Source organism: Protopterus annectens, chromosome 16.part0 (genome assembly GCF_019279795.1).
Source record: "Protopterus annectens isolate FY-2018-M chromosome 16.part0, PAN1.0, whole genome shotgun sequence".
NCBI classification, from domain to species: domain Eukaryota; kingdom Metazoa; phylum Chordata; order Ceratodontiformes; family Protopteridae; genus Protopterus; species Protopterus annectens.
Window position 1 is genome coordinate 841,835,309 of NC_056750.1, and position 25,915 is coordinate 841,861,223.

At 44.6% G+C, this 25,915-nt stretch overlaps 1 protein-coding gene across 1 annotated transcript in view; it reads right to left on the reverse strand.

Moving 5' to 3' along the window:
* The window catches only part of NUP214 (nucleoporin 214), a 3,229,616-nt gene that overhangs the window by 2,556,309 nt on the left and 647,392 nt on the right, over positions 1-25,915 (reverse strand). Inside the window, exon 11 of the mRNA XM_044058190.1 lies at positions 7,338-7,496. Coding sequence (XP_043914125.1) covers positions 7,338-7,496 — 159 coding nt within the window. The remainder of the gene's footprint in view (positions 1-7,337; positions 7,497-25,915) is intronic.

A 25,915-nucleotide genomic window follows, 5' to 3' on the forward strand; every position in this document is an offset into this window, starting at 1 on the left:
GGTAAGGTATGAAAATGAAACCTGTACCCTCGGTCTATAATGTCCAAAATCCATTTGTCTTTTGTCAGTCTGTGCCAGTTTTCTGAAAACAGAGATAATTTCCCGCCCAAGGGAGCTTCTAGTTGTTCCCTGGTAGGCGGTAGTAGAGGAAAGTCATTGAGATTGTGGTTGTGGGGCAGGTGAAACCCCTCGCCACTTCTTTGGTTTCCTGGCTGCCATTGTCGTCCCCTGTAAGGGCCTCTGTATTGGCCTCTTCCTCGGCCACGTCTGTTCTTACCCCTTTGAAACTTTTCCGGATTAGGAAAGGACCAGTTTTTTGAAGGCCAATTCCTACTGAATCTGGGGGGTTGAATCTGGAGGAAATCTTTCACAGTCTGAACTGATTTTGCTTTTTCTTCGATGGTCTTTAACACATCCTTAGCATTTGCACCAATAAGCTTGTTCTTTTCCAAAGGTGCATCCAGAAGTTTTGCTTTTACATGATCTGGTAGAGGTTGATCTTTTAACCAAGCATGTCTACGAATGACTGCCCCTGTCATAGCTGCCCTACATGAAGCTTCCAGTGCATCATATCCACACTGCAGGAAGTGATTGCTTACTTGCTGAGTGTTATATGTACAGCTTCCTGCAAAGTCTTCCTGTCTAAAGGATCAGGAGTGGCTAATGTTTTTTGTAAATCTTCTAACAGATAATCCTGATATTGTAACATATGAAAAAGGCAATTTAAAGCTCTCATAGATAAGGTAGTGGATGCGTAAACCTTTTTGCCCCATCTTTCTAATGACCTGGCCTCCCTGTTGGAGGGCAAAGGATTTTTTGAGGTGGAGGCTGAAACTCCTTTAGGCCCCTGTGAAATAGTTTCCAAATCAGCAGAATGGGCCCTGAATAAATGGGAATGAGTTTCTGGGACCCTGTAATACCTGTCTGGCTTGGCTGGAGCAGGAGGAAGAGAATCAGGGGTAGCACTAGAGTCAGAATACAAATCATCCAGAACATCAAATACAGGAGGAATAGCTAAGGGCCTGTGCTGAGGCTTCTTAAGGAAAGTCCTAAGGCGTTTCCTAGAATCAGAATATTCCTGACCTTGCCACTTGAAATGTTCCCTCATGGTGTGCAGAACTTCCCCAAAAGAAATATCCTCAGGAGGGGAGGCCGAGGGGATGGAATCTTCTGCATCCGAGTCCTCATAGGTCTGGAAGAGCTCTTCCTGGCTATCTGAGTGGACAAAGCCCTCAGAATCATCATCTGAAGGAGTAGGATCAGAGGGTTCAATCCGGGGCCTTTTATCAGGAGGAGGCTGGGATCCTCTCTCAGGATGGGCCTGTGAACCTGTAATCATGGAAATCAAATCAGCAGCCATGGACATAATTTGTGTCTCTGGAGTTGGCTGAGGTAAGGATTTAGAAGTAATATGCTTAGTTTTGCTGGCTGCCTTAGCCCTAGTGTAGGCCTTAATAGACATGGCCATAGGGGGCCTGGCAGCTCCACGTGCAGGAGTGACCTTGTCTACAGCAATGGTCTCGGGCATTTCCTTGGTTTCGGTATCCGGAGGAAAATCTATAACTGGCGTCGGAGTAATGTCTGGAATCGGAGTCGTCGGTAATGCAGTGTCTTTGGTTCGGAGTGGTGGAGAGACAGTCTCAGAGAGAACCGGAGCACTCACGCTAGGTTTTGGCGTGGAGTCAGTGGTAGACGCGGGTCGAGGATGTCAGTCCCGGTCTTTTCGCTTTTTGGGAGTTTGCGATGTCGGAAGATCCGACGGCATGGTGTAAGCAAAATTATCGCCGAAATAATCTTCAGCGAACTCCGCCCAGTGCCTGAGAGTGCGCTTATTGAAGCGAGCACAGGCTACACAGGCCAAGACGTCGTGGTCTGGGCCCAGGCAAGGGAGGCAGTAAGAGTGGAAATCCTTATGAGGTATTTGTTTACCACAAGAAAGACAATTGTTAACTTTTTCAGGAATTTCTGACATCGGCTGAGGCAAGAAAAGGTCCCCAACGGGGTACTTAGCTTTTTTGATGACTTCGGTATCGTAGAATACAGGAGCTGACCGACCGGCACTTGCGAACTGCTTCTGCTTCGGGCACCGCGTGGCAAGAAAGACTGAAGAAAATGGCGTCGGCTGATGCTTATATACTCCAGCCGCTCTGACGTCGGAGAGAAGTGTGACATCAGCCGACGTCGGATCCAGACTTTGGAATCCGGCCGACCGAGGGCTGCCTGAGGCAGGACAACCCACATGTTATGACTGCAGTTGCATTCTTGAAGGACATCACTGTGCAGGAAGGGGTACCAGTGTTGGCGTGGCCAGGCTGGTGCAATCAAAATCATCCTTGGTTTGTCTTGTTTGATCTGGAGTAGTACTTTGGAGAGCAGAGGCAGAAGAAGAAAGGCATAAACTGATAGGTTTTTACAGCTGAAGGAGAGAGCATCCACTTTCCAAGCTTGTCTGTGGGGAGTCCTTGCACAACATTTTTCCAATTGATAGTTCTGGGGGGAGGCAAACATATATCTGGGCTCTCCCATTTGCCTGTCAACATGTTGAAAATTCTTGGTTCCAGTTTCCACTCGTGTGGGTCCATGAGGGTTCTGCTTAGTCCATCTGCCACTGTATTTGGTTTTCCTAGCAGGAACTGAGCTTGTAGATGTACTTGGTAGCTCAGGGCTGTGTTCCACAATGCCATGGCTAGTCTGCAGAGGGGGTAAGAATGTGTACCCCCCCCCCCCGCTTGTTTATGAGCCACATAACAGTGGTGTTGTCTGTCTTTACCATTAATTGTCCCGGAAGAATGTGGGCCTTAAAGGCTGTCAAAGTATTCTGTACAGCTAACATTTCTTTATGACTGATGTGAAGGTGCATTTGAATTGGGTTCTATTTGCCCTGAATGTACTTCCCTGCCAGGTGCGTGGCCCACCCCCATGCATAGTCTGATGCGTCTGTTGTTAGGGTTTGGGCGGCAGGGGGTAGTGTGAATGGTAGTCCCTTGTTTTGGTGGCAGGCCTCTGCCCACCAAAGGAACTCTAGGCGTAGACAAGGAATGACAGGAATCATTGCTTCAAAATCCTGAGAATGTTGACACCATAGGCTTTTTAGATACCATTGTAGTTTCCTCATATGCAGTCTTGCATATGGAATTAGAAGAATGCAGGAGGCTATTAACCCCAAGGCTTGTAGTATTTGCCTTGCAGATAGCAGGGTTTTTGTGACCACTTGTTTGAAGTAGGTTGTCAAGTGAATTTGTTTCTCTGGCGTGAGGAAAGCCATCTGGAAAGTTGTATTCAAGCTTGCTCCCAGGAATATAGTTTGTTGACAGGGTACCAGGTGTAATTTCTTTTTGTTTATGGTGTACACCAGACAAGTTAGCACCCTCTGAACAAAAGCCAGATTATTCAAAAGTACGTCCTGGTTTTCTGCCTGAATTAGACAATCGTCCATGTATTTGTATATTTAAATATTTCTTTGCCTGCAAAATGCAATGACTGGAGCTAGGCACTTTGTGAATACCCTGAGCGCAGTGGATAAGCCAAAGGGCAGTGCAGAGAACTGATAGTGCGTGTAGCCTGCTTTGAAGTGTAGGTATCTTCTGTAAGATTCCCCGATTGGGATGTGAAGGTATGCTTCCTTTAAATTTAGTATTGCCAACTAGGCATCTTTGCTTAGCATAGGAAGCAACTGGTGAAGAGTCAGCATCTTAAATTTTGGAGTCACGAAAAAGGTGTTTAAAGTAGGCATGTCCAGGATAGGACACCATGAATCGTCTTTTCTGGGTACCAGGAAAAATCTCGAGTAGAAACCTTGTCCCTTTTTCTCTTCTGGTACAAACTGAACAGCCCCCTATGCTTAAGAGAGAGAGTACTTTGCTTTTGGGCCTCTTTCCACTGGTTTGTAGGTAGATCCGGCCAACCGCTTGGAGTTGGTGACGTATGGAAGTGAAATCTGTATCCTTGGGACACTATATTAAAAACCCATTTGTCCTGGGTAATGAGTCCCCAGTTCTTTGCATGAAGTGCAATCTTCCGCCCCTTCAGTTGAGAAGTGCTTGGAAGTTTTAAAAAGAAGTCATTGAGACAGTTTACCATGGGGGTAGGGGTTTATTACTCCCAAATTTGGAAGTGTAGCCCCCCCCCCACTGCTTAGTCCTGTGCATCCCTGGGACTGAAGCCTGGGTGCTCTGCTGGATATGGGTTTGGACTGAGAAGGTCTGGAAGGACCAATTCTTAGAAGGCCAATGCCTACTAAATCTTGGAGGTTGTACTTGCAAAAAGTCTTTAACAGTTTGCATAGATTTAGTTTTTTCCTCCGTCTTTTTAAGAACATCTTCTGCCTTGTTGCCAAACAGGTGGCCCTAACTTAAGGGAGCATCCAGTAATTTCACTTTAACATGATCTGGCAAGGATTGCTCCTTAAGCCAAGCATGCCCTCTAAGTACAGACCCAGTTACCGCAGCCCTGCAAGATTCCTCTAGTGAATCAACACCACATTGCAAAGTATGTTTTCAAACTTGTTCAGCTGAATGCAGTAAATCATGTAAAATCCTTATTTTCAGCACAATCAGGAATCATTTTCTGTTTAAGCAATCCAAGAATATGCTGTTGATACTTTAACATATGAAACTGGCAGTTTAAGGCCCTAATAGCCAAAGTTGCAGAAGTGTGCACCTTCTTACCCCATCTATCCAGTGCCCTGGAGTCTCTATCAGAGGGGGTAGGATTTTTGGCAGTAGTAGCTTTAATGCCCTAATGCCCTTGGGGCCCTGTGCAATGGTCTCAGGATCCACAGTAGGATTTTTAAAGAGGAACTTGTGAGTGTCAGGAACCCTGTAATATCTATCAGGTTTTCTGGAAGCAGGAGGCAAAGAATCAGGGGCCAAACTAGATTCTGACAAGGCATCATCAACAATGTCCAGTACAGGGGGGATAGCTAAAGGCCTGTGCTGGGGCAGGAGTAAGAAATCCCTAAGCTTCTTTTTAGAATCGGAGAAATCCTGACTTTCCCAATGAAAATGCTCCCTGAGAGTATGCAAGGTTTCACCAAAAGAAAAATTCTCGAGGGTGGAGCAGAGGGAAAAGAGTCCTCAGCATCAGAATTCTCAGAGGTAGATCAATCATCAGGGGAAACAGCAAATTCAGAATCCTGGTCAGAAGTATCATAAGCAAACTCAGTCCTAGGTCTCTTAGAGGGGGAAGGCTGGCTTCCCCTGATTAAAGTAATAAGGTATTCAGCCATTCTTATCATTTGTTTTTAGGCAAAGGCCTGACCATATGGTCTGGGCATCATTTTTCCAGGCATGGTTCAAGTTTTAGGCTTTGAAGAAGATGATGGCATTGGTTTAATACGCAAGTCAGTAGGCCTGAATACACCCTCAGAAGCCGGTGCCTGCACAGCGGCTCCAGACCTATCCAAGGTAGAGACATCTGCAGGTTCCACAGTTGAAGCATCTCGCAGCACACCGGACTCTGAATGGGTCTCAGTAGAGGCCTGCGAATCTGATGTAGCGGGTATAAGGGGCTGTGAAAGTGCCTCACTGAGTACTGGCGAACTGGCGACTGGCTTAGGAGAAGCGTTTTCGGCAGCCTTGGACCTAGGCGGCCTGTCTCTGTCTTTATCTTTGCGTTTTTTTGGAATGTCGGTAGTCAGATGGCTTACTAAAGACACTTCAGGATAATTGAACAGAGCACCAGAATATTTAGAAGCAAAAATATACAGACGATGGATAGTTTGTGGTTTAAATAAGGCATAAAACCGACAGCGAGGTACGTCATGGTCAGGGCCTAGGCAAGGAATACAGTACGAATGAAAATCTTTATGAGGTATTTGCTTTCCACAAGTAATGCAATTACTTACTTTTACTGACATCTGTTTAGAGCAAGAAAAAGTTTCCCCAAAGGGGTACTTAGCTTTTAGTTGAAGACTTCGGTTCTGAAACTTGAAAATTTCAGGAGTCTAGACGACCGGCACTTGCGAACTGCTTCTGCTTCAGGCACCGCATGGCAAGAAAGACTGATGTAATGACGTCGGCTGCATGTTTTACACCCCTGACAAACTGACATCACGGAAGAAGGGACAGCAACCGACACAGGACCCAAGACTTTGTTAATCAGGCTGACTGAGGGCTACTGCAAGCAGAAAACCCAAATGTGATGACTGCAACAGTGAAACATGAAGAACATAAGAGACCAGAGTTTAGTCTGTCAGAGCTGGGCATTATGGGTAGAGAAATCAGAGCTCAGAAAGCTGAAGTCTTTTGGAAATGGCCAGTCTTGGATCAGTCAGATCCAGTAACCACAGGTTGAACTCAAAAGGAAAAGGCAACACTGGATCTAGTATACAGCATGAAAACAAGTTACTACGGTTTGTTTACTTTTATATTCATGTATGTGTACCAGTTACTGTTTTAGTAGTTATTTAATAAAAATGTTTCTTAAAGTTTTCTGAATACACATACCACATGCATGCAAATTTGACAGCCTTGCCTGTTTATTACACTGACATTTCTAAACATATGCAATTTAAGCATTCAATAATGAACATACTGACCCAATGAATGCTGAGTCCACAAATACATGCCAGTTTAGAAGCAATGCCATAGAGAGACCATTAAGCTTCAAGCAGTGACAGATGTGCAGCACTTGTATTTCCTACGAAAATGAGAATAAACTAGTAAGGATGACGAGTCAGACACAGATGGGAAGAAATCAGGATCCAAAATTTAGTGCCGACTCAAGGGAAAGAGGACAAAAATAAACTCTGACCAACTCCCAGCAAAGACTTTAGAGGTGAATCACTGCAGGCCTGTGCCATCAAGTAAAACCAATTACAAATCCTTCATTGCCTCCATCTATACCCTGGACTCCCCATATCTGCCCTGCCATCAACTAAAACCCATTATAAATTATTAATTTCCTCAGTCTACTGTCTGGATTCCCCAAACCTGCCCCGTCATCAACTAAAACCAATTACAAATCCTTTAATGCTTCCTACTTCAGCATGGACTCCTGAAATCTGTATTTACCAGTACTACATAATTTCTTGTCCAAAAAGTCATTAAGCAGACAGTTGGGGCACAATCACCAATCCACACTGTAATCGAATCAAGAAACAACATAATAGCAGGCTCTTACAAAAGTCAAAAGTTAATTCTCAATGGGATGAAAGGACCAAAATGGGCACAAAACGCACCAGTTCGGTATTTCTAACACTAAAGATAGTTTGATATTCTTGAAAATACATATACAGTACTCAAATAAATATCTAAATATTGAAAAATTCTGATGTTATATGTTGTGGGCCTTGACAAATAAACATTTTCTCTAAAAAGCTTAAAGTTTTGACAAACCTGCTTTTGGCAGTCTTTCTCCGTCTGATGGGAGGTTTTGTGCTGGTCTCACAAGAGACTTTGCCCCAGGATTGCTGTTAATTAAATAAAATGGACAAAGAACACCATCTGTGGACAGAAGCATGAGAATTGGAGCTGGAGGGAGGGTTTTTTCATCACCTGCAATAAAACAAAATAAAAATTAATCTAAAATATAAAAACCTTCACAGTTAACCTTATACAACGCAGTCTGTAATTTTTGAGCTAGTCAAGTAAGGGGTAAAAGTAAAAATGAGGGAAGCCTACGTGACTACCTCCTCTGGTTCCAATCACTATAACAAAGTGCAACAGTAACAATACAAGATGACATGGCAGCTCCTTCGCAGTAACCATCACAATGTAGAACTTCCTACCTAGAGTTAAACAGCAAAAAGTGTCCAAATATGGCTTTAAACAAGACATGCAACTAATACACAAAAAGCAAATCTTTTATTCAACTACAATTCATCTCAATAAGACTTGAGCCAAGGCTCAGGAACCACTAACAGCAGCAATCACAAAACTGAGAAAGTTTTTTCACAATATGGGTTCCAATTCATGACGGCCACAAAAGATATTTCCATTTACCACAGCTGTACAAATCCTCTAAAGACTGACTACAGAGTGGAGCACTTGGGGTATTAAAAACTCTTAATTGATTTCATATGGTACAGTTTTTAGTGTGGATCTTGCCGCAACATCCAGACATATTACAACAGTTGTGAACAGCAATGAATACACTAAATAAGGAAATTCTTAGCTAGCCCACCATATTCAAACTGCAGCCTAGTAAGTACTACAATACTGATGCACACTAGAGACTCACCAAGAGAATACATCTGAAGTGAGAGATTACTGCAGAAACATTCATAATACTTGGATTTCTATTCACAGATGTATTGTACAAATGCCCTCAGCTGCATACGTAAGGGAATGTTTTCTGAAAATTAAATGATTTCACAATGTAGCTCCATTAGCATCAGTCAGTCTCAAATAAATGAAGCACTGCCAGGCACTATCTTTGGCTCTTCTGAAACATACATAAAAAGATGTGTAAATACTAACTTATGTCTAACTGCAAGCATATATCTAAATACCAGTATAATAAATGTGCATTACGCTTCATTACATTCATGCAGTGATCCGAATCTAGATCAGTACCAAAGAAGAGATATGATGTGAGTATTTGTACTGCCTCATGAGACTCTCGCTCAAATTGTGTGAGGTAATCATCACAATACATATGTGACAAACTGTCAGAGCAATAACATTAGAACTTCCTCACCTAGGAAGGACACTGGATCCCAGCCATCTTTCTCCACCACTACCATTCCCTTTGCACAAACCAATGCAGATCCTCACAGCAATCCTCAGATGATGTGGGTTTGTGTTTAGCTTCCACAAAACCTGCACTGGTAGTTGCACGCTGCAGCCGTGCAACCTGCACTGGTAGTTGCACGCTGCAGCCGTGCAACCTGCACTGGTAGTTGCACGCTGCAGCCGTGCAAGCTGCACTGGTAGTTGCACGCTGCAGCCGTGCAAGCTGCACTGGTAGTTGCACGCTGCAGCCGTGCAACCTGCACTGGTAGTTGCACGCTGCAGCCGTGCAACCTGCACTGGTAGTTGCACGCTGCAGCCGTGCAACCTGCACTGGTAGTTGCACGCCGCAGCCGTGCAACCTGCACTGGTAGTTGCAGCGCTGCAGCCGTGCAACCTGCACTGGTAGTTGCAGTGCTGCAGCCGTGCAACCTGCACTGGTAGTTGCACGCTGCAGCCGTGCAACCTGCACTGGTAGTTGCACGCTGCAGCCGTGCAACCTGCACTGGTAGTTGCACGCTGCAGCCGTGCAACCTGCACTGGTAGCTGCACGCTGCAGCCGTGCAAAGTACAGTTGTGTACACTTATCATAAATGTAGATGTTTGAGTGTATTCACTGTTGCAGTCATCACACTTGGGTTATCTGCCTACAGGTAGCCCTCAGTCAGCCCAAATACCACAGTCTTGGGATTTCTGCGTCGGATGCCGTCATCTCTTCCATGACGTCAGGTCGTCAGGGGTATAAAACATGCAGCCGACACCATTACATCAGTTTTTCTTGCCCCAGATGTCAGGAGCCCCCACATGGTGTGGAACACCTCCAGTAAAAAGTAAATAACCTTGCCATAAAATATGGCCATAAAGAGGATAGGTAGAAAGGATAGAGAAAGCCGGGGGGCTGGAGGGAGGGAAACCAAGACTGCAACAGTGAATACACTCAAACATCTACATTTATGGTAAGTGTACACAACTGTACTACGTTCATGTTTCACTGTTGCAGTCATCACACTTGGGTTGATTCCCAAAGCTGAGGAAGGGTGGAGGCAGTCAGGAAGTGTTAGAGCTGGCTAGCAGGCCTTGTAAGACTGCTGTAGTAAAACCAGCTCTGGATTTAGAAAAAATAGGTAAGTAGTAATGCTTGGTGAAGGTGTGTACAGAACTCCAGGTTGCAGCTACCAGGATGTCCCTGGTAGGGACTCCCCTGAGAGATGCTGTAGAGGTTGAAGTAGCAATAGTGGAATGAGTTCTGATCCCCAAAGGGTAGGTTTTCCATGGTGCTTGCAGCAGAAATGGATGCAGTGCTATCCATTTGGAAATGGTTTGCTTCGAAAATGGCCTTTCCCTCTACCCCTGTATCACAGCTGACTAGCAGCTGGTCAGATTTTCTGAAAGGCTTAGTCCTGTCAAAGTAGAACCTGAGCTGTCTCTGTGCACATCCAAGGAGTGCAGCATCCTTTCAGCTTTACTCTGAGGATTAAGGAAAAAGGTTTGCAAATGGATGGATTGGTTTAAAGCCACACTGGATACCACCATGGTCATAAAGGAAAAGTTAGTTCTGAGGGAAACCCTATCAGCATGAAAAATAATAAAGGGTTCCATCGCCATTAGTGCCTGTAGCTCAGATATTCTTCTTAGTTAAAGTCCCAGGCCGGGGTGGGAGCTCTCCTAGGGGGGGGCTTAAATTGTTAGCTCCTCTCAGGAACTGTCTGAGAGGGTGAGAAAAGAGAGGTGGCTCAGTATTATAATGAGCTGAGATGGCAGAGGCATGAATCACAATGGATGAGAAAGATACGCCTCTGTGAAGCAGCTCTGCTAGGTCATCAAGGATTTGAGGTAAGGTGGGCACAGCCGTGTCCTTTCCTTGAGACCGACTCAGAGAGCAATATTTTTTCCATATTTCAGCATAGGATTTCCTAGTACTAGGCCTTCTGGCCTCAAGGATGATGTCCAGCACCTGTTTGGTGATGGATGCTGGTGGTGTACTCAGGGGATAAGCCAGGCTGCAAGGTTTAGGGTTTGCAGCTGTGGATGCAAAATCTGTCCCAACTGCAGAGACAGCAGAGAAGGTGTCTCATGTAGGTGCTAGGGTGGCACTGCTGTCAGACTGCGTAGGAGTGGATACCAGTGCTGGCATGGCCAGTCTGGTGCAATAAGGATTGCCCTTGGCCTGTCCTGTTTGATCTTGAATAGTACTTTTGAGAGTAGGGGCAGAGGAGGAAAGGCATAAATTGAGAGGTTTTCCCATGTAAAAGGATAGGGTGTCCACCTTCCAGGCTCTGCTGTGAGGGTTCCTGGTGTAAAATTTGCTCAATTGGTGGTTTGGGGGGGGGGGGGCAAAAAGGTCCACCTACAGTGTTCCTCACCTCTGGGTTAGAAGTTTGAATGAGTTGGGTTCCAGTTTCCACTCGTGAGGGTCCAGTAGATTTCTGCTTAACTCGTCTGCCAGTGAATTTTGCTTGCCTGGCAGGAATTGAGCTTGTAGGTTCACTTGGTTGCTCAAGGCTGTGTTTCACAGAGCCATGGCTAACCTGCAGAGTGGGTAAGAATGAGTTCCGCCCTGCTTGTTCATGTACCACATAAAGTACAGTTTTGTACCTACCATAAATGTAGACGTCCGATAGGTATGCATCTGCAGTCATAACATATGGGTTGTCCTACCTCAGGCAGCCCTTCGGTCGGCCGGATTCCAAAGTCTGGGTCTGGCCTCGACTGATGTCGCACTTTCCCCGACGTCAGAGCTTCTGGGGTATAAAGGCATCAGCCGACGCCATTTTCCTCAGTGTTTCTTGCCCCAGATGCCAGGTGCCCTCTAGGAAGGCTAAATTTGGATAAAAGTTGTAAAATTCCAAACAGTAACAAATGATATATATATATATATATATATATATACATACAAACAAATACACCATAATAGATTCCCCCAGCTAGCTGAAAGAGGGGTAAGCCTAGGAATACCACAGAGGGGAAGGAGGGTGGGTAATCCTGACTGCAGATGCATACCTATCGGACATCTACATTTATGGTAGGTACAAAACTGTACTATGTCCTTCAAGGATGCATCTGCAGTCATAACATATGGGTAGAATACCATAGCCAAACTGGGGGAGGAGGTACTAAGATAAGGACGGTGTAGTTAAGATCCCCTGTAAAACTGCAGTTGCAAAACCTGCTTGGGATCTGGAGTATAAAGGTAGATTGTAATGCTTGGCAAATGTATGCACGGAGCTCCAAGTAGCAGCTTCTAAAATGTCCTTGGTAGCCACCCCCCGTAGGAAAGCTGTAGTGGTGGCTGTGGCTCTTGTGGAGTGAGGCCTGATATTTTCAGGAGCTGTCTTTCCATGAAAAGAGCAGCAAAAACGAATGCAATTTCCTATCCATTTTGAAATTGTCTGTTTGGAAATTGCTTTTCCTTGCACTCCAGTTGCATATGCTACAAAAAGTTGGTCAGTTTTTCTGCTGGTTTTAGTTCTGTCCAGATAGTAGCGTAGTTGTCTGTGTACATCCAAGGTGTGCGATAGTTTTTCCCCCTTGTTCTGTGGGTTAGGGAAGAACGTAGGCAAATGAATAGCTTGGTTCAAGGATACCCTGGATACCACCTTTGGCATGAAAGTAGGATTGGTTCTCAGAGACACTCTATCCTGGTGAAAAATAAGGAAAGGCTGCACTGCCAATAGTGCCTGTAACTCGGATACTCTTCTTGCTGAAGTGATTGCCAGAAGGAAAGCAGTTTTCCAAGATAGGAACTGTAAGTCTGCTGATGCTGCTGGTTCAAAAGGGGGTAGTGTTAATTTTTCCAGCACAAAATTGAGATCCCATGCAGGCAGAGGGGGTCTCCTTGGAGGTTTTACATTCTTGATCCCTCTTAAAAATTGTCTGAGGAGAGGGTGAGAGAAGATAGGAGGATCCATGTTGTACTCTGCTGAAATTGCTGAAGCATGAATCTTAATGGAAGAATAGGACAGGCCATTGTGAAACAGTTCTGCTAAGTATTCTAGGATGTGTGCTAGGTTTGCCAGTGTGACATCTGTACCTTTTGAAGTGCTCCAAATGAGGAATCTCTTCCATTTAGCTGAGTATGTCTTCCTTGTGGAGGGTCTGCGAGCCTCCAGGATAATATCCTTGACCCTCTGAGATAAGACAGTTTGGTTTTGTTTTAAACAATTTTCCAGGCAGTTAGCTGCAGTGTTTTCAAGTTTGGATGCAGGGTCTTGAAGTTGTTCTGCGTTAGAAGAAGAGGCCATAGGGGTAGAGGCCATGAGTTCGCCCGAGACATGCTTCTCAGTAGCGGATACCAGTGCTGCCTTGGCCAGTCTGGAGCTATTAGAATCACCTTTGGCTGTTCCTCCCTGATCTTCAGTAGAACTTTGTACATCAATGGGAGAGGTGGAAATGCATACACTGTTAGGGCATTCCAGCTGAAAGAGAGAGAGTCCACCCTCCAGGCTTGTGGGTGGTATACCCTTGAGCAGAATTTCTTCAGTTGGTGGTTGAGTGGGGAGGCGAACAGGTCTATCTCTGGCATTCCCCATTTGTTTGTTATGATTTTGAAGATGTCTGGATGCAGCATCCATTCGTGAGCATCCGTGGTAGTTCTGCTTAGGCTGTCTGCTAGTGAATTCTCTTTTCCTGGTACGAATTTGGCCTGCAGCTGGATGTTGAGATTCAGGCCTAGGTTCCACAGATCCATTGCCATCCGGCATAGAGGGTAGGAATGCGTGCCTCCCTGTTTGTTTATGTACCACATGACTGTGGTATTGTCCGTCCTTATCAGCAGATGTCCTTGCTGGAGGAATGATTTGAATGCCTCGATTGCATGCTTCACTGCCAGCATCTCCTTTAGGTTTATGTGCAAGTTCAGCTGGTCTTGAGTCCATAGGCCTTGGATACACTTGTCCTCCATGTGTGCTCCCCATCCTAGGTCTGAGGCGTCCGTGGTGATGGTCTGCCTTGGTTGTGGTTTGTTAAAAGGCAACCCTCTGTTGGACTGGCAGGCCTGAGCCCACCACAGGAATTCCTTTTTCAGGCATGGAATGATTGGTATCATGGTTTCTAGACTGTGCCTGTGTTGAGACCATACATTCCTTAGGTACCATTGTAATTTCCTCATATGCAGCCTGGCATGCGGGATCAAGATTATGCAGGATGCCATGTAACCCAGGGCCTGCAGGACTTTCCTTGCAGTAAGCTGAGCTTGTCTTGTCAAAGCCATGAAGTAGACTGGGAGTTGCTTTTGTTTTTCTGCTGTGAGAAAAGCCATCTGAGTTATTGTGTCCAGATCCGCACCCAAAAATGTTATCCTTTGGGATGGCACTAGTCTTGACTTCTGGATGTTGACTGTGTATCCCAAGGCCTGTAACAGGTGTATGACATAGGCCAAATCCTTTATTAGTTTTGTCTTGTTGTCCGCTTGTATTAGGCAGTCGTCCAGGTATGGGTAGATTTGAATTCCCTGAAGCCTGCAATGTGCAATTACTGATGCCAGGCATTTCGTGAATACTCTGGGCGCAGTAGATAAGGCAAAGGTCAATGCTGAGAATTGATAATGCTCTGATCCTGCAAGAAATCTGAGGTGTCTTCTGCAATCTGGTCGTATAGGGACGTGCAGGTATGCCTCCTTGAGATCTAGAGTCACCAGCCAAGACTCCTTGCCCAACATGGGAAGAAGTTGCTGTAGGGTCAGCATTTTGAATTTTGGCACAATGAGATATGTGTTTAGTGCGGACAAGTTGAGAATAGGCCTCCATTGGTTTTCTTTTCTTGGTACAAGGAAGAGTCTGGAGTAAAATCCTTGGCCTTGTTCCATAGATGGTACCCTTTCTATCGCTTTCATCTGAAGTAAATTGTTGATTTGTCTTAAAGCCTCTGGCTTCTGGTTTGGTGGAAGGTTTGGCATTCCGCTCCTTCTTGGTAAAGTGTGGAAGTGAAACCTGTATCCTTTGTCTATTGTTTGCAATGTCCATGTGTCTTTTGTAATGCAATGCCAGTTTTTCGAGAATAAAGCCAGCTTTCCGCCCAAGGGTGCTTCCAGTTGTTCCCTGGTAGGTGGAATCAGAGTGAAGTCATTGTGTCTGTCCTGTGGAAGTGGTTGTAGTTGCAGCTGTGGCACTACTCCTCTGGTTGGCAGGCTGCCACTGACGACCCCTGTAGGCACCCTTTGATTGACCTCTGCCACTTGGGCGTCTATTCCTGCCCCTCTGTGCTCTGGAGGTGTCTGGAAAGGACCAATTCTTTGAAGGCCAGTTTCTGCTGAACCTCGGAGGTTGAACCTGCAGAAAATCCTTTACTGTTTGCACAGATTTTGCTTTTTCTTCCACTTTCTTTAGAATCTCCTGTGCAGGGGAGCCAAATAAACTTTGTTTCTCCATTGGAGCATCTAGGAGTTTAGCCTTGACATGGTCTGGCAAGGATTGCTCTTTTAGCCAGGCATGCCTTCGAATTACTGCCCCAGTCATAGCTGATCTAAATGAAGCCTCCAGTGCATCATAGCCACATTTTAAGAAATGATTACTGACCTGCTGAGAGTTGTGTACCAAATCCTGAAGGGACTTACAGTCTAAAGGTTCAGGAGAAGAAAGCTTTTTATTCAGCTGATCTAACAAATATTCCTGGTACTGTATCATATGAAATTGACAGTTTAATGCCCTGGCAGAAAGAGTAGCAGATGTATAAACCTTTTTTCCCCATCTCTCTAATGCTCTTGACTCTCTTTCAGAGGGAAGGGGGTTTTTGGCAGTGGTAGCTGCAACACCTTTTGGGCCCTGAGAAATAGTTTCTGGGTCTGCAGCATGGGCTTTATACAAGTGTAAGTGAGAATCCGGGACCCTGTAATATCTGTCAGGTTTGGCAGGGGCCGGTGGAAGAGAATCAGGGGCAGAACTGACATCATTATATGCATCATCAACTACAGTTAGCACAGGTGGTATGGCTAAAGGCCTATGCTGGGGCAAATGTAAAAATGTCCTTAGTCTTTTTCTAGAATCGGAGAAATCCTGACCCTGCCACTGAAAGTGTTCCCTCATTGAGTGCAAGGTCTCCCCAAAGGAAAATTCTTCTGGAGGGGAGGCAGAAAGAATAGAGTCTTCTGCATCTGAATCCTCATAAGGCGAATATGCCCCTTCCTGATGGTCTGATAAATCAGATCCATCCGAGGAGTAATCAGAGGAGAGAGGCTCAGGGGGTTCAGTCCTAGGCCTTTTGTCAGGAGGAGGGTGGGAGGCCCTGTCTGGGTGAGGTTGGGAACCCCTAATCAAAGAAATAAGGTCCTCAGCAAGGCTGAGAATCTGAGAACTTGAGGAAGGTCTCTGAGAAGTAGATTTTGCAGGTAAAGCTTTTGAAATTTTAGCTGCTTTAGCCCTGGAGAAGGCCTTAATAGACATAGAAGCAGGGGGCCTAGCTGCCACACGTGCAGGTGTAGAAATGTCCAATGGAATGGTGTCGGACAATTCTTGTGCGCTTGCTTCTTCGGTAGGGATTTCTGAAGCTGACTCAGCCGGGGCCTCTCTGGCCTCGGTTGTCGGAGGTATGATTTCGGCAGAAGTAAGAACCGAGGACTCTGTTTCAGCCGAAACCGAGACACTCGCGGTAGGCCTAACCGTGGTTTCAGCCGAAACCGCGGGCCGCGAGTGTCGGTCCTTTTCCTTGCATTTTTTGGCTAAATGTGTAGTCTGAGTCTCCGATGGCATTTTATATGCAAAAGCGGATCCAAAAAACTCTTCTGCATACTCCGACCGACGTCTAAGAGTCCGTCGGTTGAAGGAGGCACAGGCTAAACAAGCTGATACGTCGTGGTCTGGGTCTAAGCAAGGAAGGCAGTAAGAATGGAAATCCTAATGAGGTATTTGTTTCCCACAAGTTAAACAATTATTTACTTTGTCTGACATCGGCTGAGGCAAGAAAGAGTCCCCAACGAGGTACTTAGCTTTTTTAAAAGTTTTCGGTAGCTGAAATCTCTGGATCTGACCGACTGGCACTTGCGAACAGCTTCTGCTTCGGGCACCGCGCGGCAAGAAAGACTGGGGAAAATGGCGTCGGCTGATGCATTTATACCCCAGACGCTCTGACGTCGGGGAAAGTGCGACATCAGCCGAGGCCAGACCCAGACTTTGGAATCCGGCCGACCGAAGGGCTGCCTGAGGCAGGACAACCCATATGTTATGACTGCAGATGCATCCTTGAAGGACATCTGTGGTGTTGTTTATCTTTATTACGTGCTGTCCTGGAAGGGAGAAGGTATTTGAAGGCTGTCAGAGCATTCTGTACAGCTAGCATCTCTTTTTGATTGATATGCAGGGGAATTTGTTCTGGGCTCCATTTGCCTTGAATGCATTTGCCTGCCATGTGAGCCCCCCCCATGCATAGTCTGATGCGTCTGTTGTCAGGGTTTGTGCGGCAAGGGGTTGAATGAAAGGAAGCCCCTTGTTGTGGTTGCATGCTTCTGCCCACTGAAGGAACTCTGCCCTTAGACAAGGTATGGTAGGAATCAGTGTTTCCAGGTCCTGAGAATGCTGACACCAGAGACTTTTTAAGTACCAGTGAAGTTTCCTCATATGCAGTCTTGCATATGGAATTAGCAGAATGCATGAGGCAATGAACCCTAGGGCTTGCAGTATTTTCCTTCCAGATAGCTGGGTTTTGGTGGCCATTAGCTTGAAATACTTTGTCAAATGGACCTGCTTTTCAGGAGTGAGGAATGCCATCTGGGAAGTTGTGTTCAAGTTTGCTCCCAGGAATAGAATTTGTTGGCTGGGCACCAGTTGTGATTTCTTTTCATTGATGGTGTATCCCAGTGAAGTTAGAAGCCTTTTTACAAATGCCAGGTGCTGAAGTAGCAATTCCGGACTGTCCACCTGAATCAGGCAATCATCCAAGTATGGGTAGATTTGAATATTTCTCTGCCTGCAGTATGCAATGGCTGGAGCTAGGCATTTTGTGAATACTCTGGCGGCAGTAGATAAGCCAAAGGGAAGTGCAGAGAACTGATAGTGCATAGAGCCTGCCCTGAAACGTAGATATTTCCTGCAAGACTCCCTTACGGGGATGTGCAGATAAGCTTCTTTTAAATCTAGGGTGACTAACCAAGCATCCTTGGCGAGCATAGGAAGAAGCTGTTTCAGTGTAAGCATTCTGAATTTTGGGACCACCAGAAAGGTGTTGAGAATTGATAGATCCCAGATAAGGCGCCAAGAGCTCTCTTTTCCGGGCACCAGGAACAGTCTGGAGTAGAAACCCTGTCCCCCTTTGTTCTACTGGAACAGGTTGAATAGCTCTGATATCGAGAAGGGAAAGAACTTGCTTTTCAGCCTCTGCCCATCGGTTTGGAGGAAGGTCTGGCAACCAACTTGGGGTTCGTAGTAAGTGCAAGTAGAATCTGTATCCCTGGGATACAATGTTTAGAACACATTGGTCCTGAGTAATGGACATACATTTTTTTGCATGAAGGGTGAGTTTTCCTCCTAGGGGCGCAAGTACTTGGACATGGCTTGAAAGTATAATTGGAAAGTCATTGTGAACTTTTTCCATAAGGGGGTGGCTTACCACTCCCTGGTTTTGAGGTGGAAACACTCCATTGTTTAGATCTCTGCATACCCTGAAACTGTAGTCTTGGTGGTCTGTTTCCCCTGGGTTTGGGCTGAGAAGACTTGACAGGGACTGGAAAGGACCAGTTTTTTTGAAGGTCAATGTCTACTGAATCTAAGTGGCTGCACCAGTAAGAAATCTTTGATGGTTTGCATAGATTGAGCTTTTTCTTCCATCTTTTTAAGAACTTCTGCTTTTGTGCCAAAGAAACGCTCCTGATTTAATGGAGCATCTAGTAATTTTGCTTTGACATGGTCTGGCAAAACTTGTTCCTTTAGCCAAGCATGCCTTCTCAGTACAGACCCAGTGACAGAAGACCTGCACAACGCTTCTAAAGCATCAACCCACACTGCAAAGTATGTTTACTAACTTACTTTGCAGAATGCATGAAGTCTTGTAAATCTTTATTTTCTGGGCAATCTGGAAGTAACACAATTTTTTTGTTTAATTAGTTCCATAATATGTTGCTGGTACTTCAACATGTGAAACTGGCAATTCAAAGCCCTAATGGCAAGAGTTGCAGAGGTATATACCTTCTTACCCCATCTATCTAAAGCTCTAGAATCCCTGTCTGAAAGGGTAGGGTTTCTGGTTGTAGTAGCCTTAATGCCTTTAGGTCCCTGGGAAATGGTCACTGGATCCACAGTCAGATTCTTAAAGAGAAATTTGTGAGAGTCAGGTACTCTTGTAGTACCTGTCACGTTTTCTAGGAGCTGGTGGTAAAGTGTCAGGAGTAAGACTGGACTCCATGAAGACATCATCTACAATATCCAGCACAGGGGGTATAGCTAGAGGTCTGTGCTGAGGCAAATCTAAAAATTCCCCAAGTCTCTTTTTGGTCTGAGGATAGTCCTGGCATTGCCAGCGGAAATGCTCTCTTAAGGTATGCAAGGTTTCAACAAAAGAAAAATCCTCTGGAGGGGAGGCAGAGGGAATGGATTCCTCTGCATCTGAATCCTCACAGGTAGATAAGGGTATGCCCTGGTAATCAGAAGGGTCAGAGTCATCAGACTCCTGGTTTGTACAATCAGAAGGAAATTCAATTCTTTGTCTTTTAGCAGGGGAAGGCTGGCTTCCCCTAATTAGAGTAAGGTCTTCAGCCATTTTAAGCATTTGTTTTTGTAGTATGGGAGCTTGAGCATGCACTTTGGACGTCAGTTTTCTAGGCGTAGTGCAAACTCTGGGCCTAAGAAACTCTGTAGTTTTAGTTGAAAATGAAGCTGTCAGTTTAATGTGAATATCGGTAGGTCGGAATACACCCTCAGAAACCGATGCCTGCACAGCGGCTCCGGACCCATCCAAGGTAGACACATCCGTAGGTTCCATAATCGAAGAAGCATCTCACGGCATGCCGGACTTCAAATGGGTCTCAGCAGAGGCCTGCGGATCTGTAGAAGTAGGCATCAGGGGTTGCAAAGGTGCCTCACTGAGTACTGGCGGACTGACGACTAGCTTAACAGAAGCGTCGTCGGCAGTTTTTGACCTAGGTCCTCTCCTGTTTGGAATCTACTTCTCTGAAGTACAGGCTAACACAGAAAGTCTTTGGCTAATGAAGTTCGCAGATGACTGCAAACTAGGAGCCATAATCAAAACTCCTCACGATGTGGACATCCTACAAAAGGGCTTCACTGAGATAGATGCCTGGTGTCAAAGCCATGGCCTCAAGCCCAATGCCAAAAAGTGCATTGTCATCCTTTTGGTAAAAAGTTTGTACCCATGAACTACCAAATAGACTGTAGTCTACTTAACACCGAAAGTGTGATAAGAGACCTTGGGGTACAGGTGGACAGTAGTCTCTCCTTTGATAATCACATCGCCACAGTAGTCAGGAAATCCTTCTACGTAGCACACCTCATCACAAAGTTTCTCATCCAGGAAAAAAAAGAGGTCATTGTTCCCCTCTACTCATCACTCATTAGACCCATTATAGAGTACAACGCTCCTTTTGGTATGTACCTCACAAGACATCTACAACAACTGAAAAGGCTGCAGAAATACCTCACAAAGAGGATTACCAGCCTCAAACAGATGCCCTAAGCAGACAGTCTCAAAAAAACTCTAGCTTTACTCTGTCGCATACCGCCTACTTTGAGGTGATTTCTGCCTAACATACAAAGCTATATCAAACCCAGAGCTATTGGATATGTTCCACTTAAAGAAACCCAATCCCTTCGAGCTACACGCTCTACGGACCTAAACCTTGTCACCACAATAAACAGAACATGCTGGAGGGATAGATTCCTGTCCCAGAGACGTCCCATATTCTGGAACAAACTACCTATCTATATCAAACAAAGCTCCTCATTAGCACTCTTCAAGAAAAATCTTGATGACTGAATGGGAGATGGGGAATTCACCCCGGGGATCACTTCTGTGGCTCTGCTTGACAGGGGCACAGGAAAATAATTTTCTTGGGTGGCAAAAGCCAGGGAACAGTTTGGCTAGGCTTATATAGGCCCTAGGGCCAATAGCCTAGTACCTACATATGAATCTATGCGGTCTGTCTGTTGTCTTTGCACTTTTCCAGAAGATCGGTAGTTGGATGGCTTACTGAAGCCATTTCGGAATACGGAGAACGAGAGCGAAAGAATTTAGCTACAAAAATAGCCTGACGACGAATGGTTCAGGCGTTAAACAAGGCACAAAACCAACAGCGAGGGACATCGTGGTCTGGGCCTAAACAAGTGACGCAGTAAGAATGAAAATCTCTCTGAGGTATTTGCTTTCCACAGGCAAGACAACTGTTAATTTTTTCTGACATTGGTTAGAGCAAGAAAAGAAAATCCCCAACAGGGTATTTAGCTTTAGAAGACTTAAGGTTTGAAACTTGAAAAACGAAAATTTCAGGTAGCGGCCGACCGGCACTTGCGAACTACTTCTGCTTCAGGCTCCTTCTCGGCAAGAAAGACTGATGTAATGGCATCGGCTGCATGTTTTATACCCCTGACAACCTGAAGTCATGGAAGAGGCGACAGCATCCGATACAGAAATCCCAAGACTCTGGTATTCGGGCCGACTGAGGGCTACCTGCAGGCAGATAACCCAAGTGTGATGACTGCAACAGTGAAATACAAAGAACATCCTGCACTGGCACGTACACAGTGCAGCCATACAACCTGCACTGGTACATATGTAGTTTAATTCTTTTGAATGAAATCTATTAACATAGAAGGTCGGCTTATGAAGCGAAACAAATGTCATTGTACAAAATGCTGCACTCAGAAAATTAGTGACCCAATCATCATAGGGATTCAGAATTAAATTTAACACCAGCAGGGAACAGTTGTTGGGTACATTCTATTGCACTACTGTTAAGGTGGATCCCTTACACAACTACACTAGCTTCAATAGAGTAATTAGAGGAGGAAGCCATACAATCCACAAGCCAGTCGAGGATAACAAACAGCTGAGCCAAAAACGGTCCCATCAAAACTGGACATTAAAGCCAATAACAATCAGTAAATGTGAGCAGATCTGTTCAGTTTGGTAACCTCTGTGATACACTCCTGAGGTACGGGTAAGTATGCAGTGGCACTTGTTGTAGACGGTGCTCTGTCCTTTTATTTCATTTACTTCTTGATTTTACTCGTCACATCATTAGATTACATTAACAAAAAATATTTTCAGTAGTACTAAGAATTGCAAGCAACATGAAAAACAAAAACCTAAATGCAAAGTGTTGAAATGTTCAAATAACATCTTATACAAGTTCAAATACAACGCGTATTTTTAATATCAAAGACTAATGTAGAAAATAAAATAGATTTTTGTGCTTTCATTTTTGAAAGGACATTCTTCTTAACAGAAAGCATGAACATCACTAACCTGTGAAAACATATCCAAACAGATACATTAGCTTATAATTACTCTATGATATCATTTACAACTTAACCCAAACAGTAAATAATCAAAACAATTTTCCAAAGAAAAGATCTTGGCAGCTAAACAGAATTCACAATGATGCATATATGATGGCTTAGTTACAGTAAAATGTAGTATGACAGGGTACATAGTTTACTACAGTATTCCTCACCACAGGCTGCAATACAAATAAAGTCACTACCACACAAAGAGAACACATACTCAAAATTTTTCTATTAAGCAAACTGAAACAGTCCTTCACAACATAAAGCTAAGATGTCTGAAAATAGTAATGTCACAAGACTACCAATATGTTGGCCCCATGGTGCAGCAGGATGGATCCCTGATAGCAACAGACTTGGAAGTCAAATTATCGGTCCCAGCACTGGAGAAGTCAAGTAGGGAGGAGAAGAGTCCAGGGGCCCAGCTTTCTTGCTTCTTCAGAGGAGCGGAGGAGAGGGCTGTGGATACTCAGGGAAGCACACTGGGGGTAGCAGAACTTCTCCTGTGGAGACCAGAAAAAAAGAAGAAAAAAACACCTTCTGTGCCTTGAGAAGGATTGGTGGGGCTGTTTGCTGGCAACCTTCCTTGAGGAAATGAGGGAATAGCTAGCATGGATAGCCCACAGCATATCCCACTTCCCTTACCTACCTTAGCACTCTCAAAGACATAAGGCAGCAAAGAGAAAAGCCCTCTAACCACCCTTGATGACTGTCTAAATGATAGACCGTTTTGGCCAACACATCTCTCTGTGATGAGGGAATGAATGTGCCACAAGCCAAGAACAGGGAGGATGATTAGCAAATGGAGGGGCTGAACAGAGTTTAAAAAACATCCAGTATCAATCCAAGATGCACAAAAATATCCATGAAATCAATCCGGTGTGAGTTAATATCTACTGGGCATTGCTTTTGTTTTACAGATATTTCTCTGCAGCCAAAGTTTGGATCTTAATAAAATTCCTTTATAAAACTACCACTTGAATAGTCTCATTTCCATGTGAAACAAACACTACGTTATCAAGATAAATACCTAATCCATCAACTATCACCCTCTTTCTCTCTCAATTCAATGCCACTCTCCTACCTTCTTCGACAGTCATGCCTGACTGTTGCAGATTCTCTCTCAATCCTTTAATCACTGCTGGATGCCCTCGTTTCCTCTTGCCTTCTTCCAGTCTGTTCCAAATCTTCACCAGACTGTTTTCTACGTTTCTGCATATGTTACCCAAACCACTGTAGTCTGTTCTCTTTGACATTCTCTGCAACTGGAGCTACTTGGGTTTCTGCACTAATGTCTTCACTAATGCCAATGTAGAACAACAAAGGGGACATTCACAAAAGTGAGCGGTAGAGAAGTATCAAACTCCTGTCACACTGCATAAAAGTTCTGGAAAGGATGACTGATAAATGGAGAAGTGGAGTAGTAGAAAGTAAGATGGGAGATAAGCAGCTTAGATTTAGATCAGGCTTTAGCACAACCAACCTGACGTTTGCAATGAGAAAGACAGCTGAATACAAGCTAGAGAAGAGGAAAGATCCAACTGGGCACTCCTAGGCTTCGAGAAAGTGTATGACACGGTCCCAAGAAAGCTGGGCAGTTCTGCAATGGTCTGAAGTCCCAGACACAGCAGTAAAATTACTGCAGGCTATATAGAAGGACCCAAATGGGAGGGGCTGTGCATCTAGGTTAGCTCTGAGACCAGTGCTACGCATAGTGGTGATAGACTACATTACCCAACAGCAAACAGGTTGGACGGGACAGATCAAAGTAGTCATGTGCAGACAATGTGGTATGACAAGAAGACTATGAAAAAAATGTCAACAGATGACAGAGGAATGGAATGCAAAACTGATGGCATATGGGATGAAACTGAGTAGGGATAAGACAGTTGTAAAGGCAGCAAACATGGGAAATCAGAAGAAGCTGAATAAGAAGGTAGAAGGAAAAAGAGTAGAACAGGTTAAATGCTTCAAGTACCTGGGAGGGGGTGGTTGAGCAGAAGTCATCTGAATGAAGAGTTCAAAGCTAGAATCAGAGGGGTTGCAGCCAAATGGCAGTGCCTGTGTCAGGGATAGCATATGACAGCCAAAAAACCTGAAAAATAAGTGTACAAAACAGTTGTGTTACCAGTACTACTGTATGGTACAGAAACCTGGACAATGAAAGCAGAGCAGATGAGTAAGTTAGAGGTGATGAAGTGTCTGAGATGGAGGATAGTATGCACACTGTGGGACAAACAAAAAGCTGAGGACATTAGAGCAAAAGCAGAAGAAGCTTCTCTTGCACAGAAGGTCAAAGTAATCCAGGAAAAAAAGGGACCCGACCAGTTATCCTTGAGGGGCACCACTGTCTTTTGCCCACATGGCTGCCTTGCAAATATGATCAGATACATTACCTCATGTCTACCAGCAGTCAGCAAATTAGATGTTAAATTCTTAACTGCCTACAGGCATGCTACTAAACCTACATGCTCGAAAATTCTGGGCAAAAACAAAATTAATGGGACAAAAAAGACCCAAAATAGGGAAAATGTTTAAATATTACTCTAATTCACTGAAGAAGGAAAAAAGTTCATACAGCAACATGTTTTCGCATCATTATGTACCTCTTGAACAAAAAATATGAAATTCTGATTTATTTATTGATTGACATTTGTTTAATGGGAAAGTCTCACTTGGGAGAAAAGCTCCAAGGTAACAAATTTAATGCAATCAGTACTTACAATAACACATTTTACAGTGCAGTAGCATTGTATACATAGCACAATAGTCAGTACAATAAAATCTCTATCTATATTCACAAACATTAATGTTCAGCATTGTACTGGGAATTTACAGATGCAAGAGTGGTGTACAAGACAGGTAGGGCTAACTGGAAAAAAAAGTAACAGTTAGGTATTAGAGGGGATAAGCAAGTTTAGGTGTTAAAACTGAAGTAGTGATGAAATAGTAACGTGGTTGTGTTAAATTAGAAATAGGTATATAGTAGTGTAAGTATTACAACAAAGTGAAGTATTAGAAGATTTATTTCTTTAACATTTAACAGGAAAGTCGGACTTGGAACAAAGCCAATTTTTAGCGGAGGCCCAAGGAGAAATACTCCAGATGCAGGTCTGTGTGATGTGGGAGGAAACCGAAGCACCCGAAAGAAACCCACACGAACACAAGGATGGCATGCAGACTCCACACAGAAGGCAGCCCAGCCAAGAATCAAACTGGAGAACCTCTTGCTGTGAGGCGACAATGCTACCGCTGCACTGAGCCGTCCAATGAGCAGGCTAAGTAATTTAATGGCTTAAAAGGAGGTATAACAAGGAGAAGCTTTGTCCCACATAAGGAGCAGGAAGAAAGCCTGGAGGAAGTCTTTTTGTAATTGTTTGAAAAGATAAAAGGTGCGAGATGGACCTGAGTGAAAAAAGAAGTTATGTCCTTACCATAACGTTCCATGTGGAGTGTTCATCTCGCCTTGGTTATTACACATGGGTTCGGAGCCGATCCTCGGCTCCGTGCCGGCCGACTGCAAGCTCTGCATCGAGAAGAAGCTCGAGGACATCTAATACCCACAATCCCCCTCTGCCTTTACCTCAGATCTAGTTTGCAAGCAAACCAGACATAAAGCACGCACACATGCCAACTATATACATAAAGTACATATATACAAACATACCAAGAGTATGATAGTAACACTAATAGTGCAACAGCAGAAGGAGAATACTCCAGACCAGGCACCAAATTGAACGTTCTTCCTAAGGGTGGGAAGGGTGGGGGTGTAATAACAAGCGAGATGAACACTCCACATGGAAC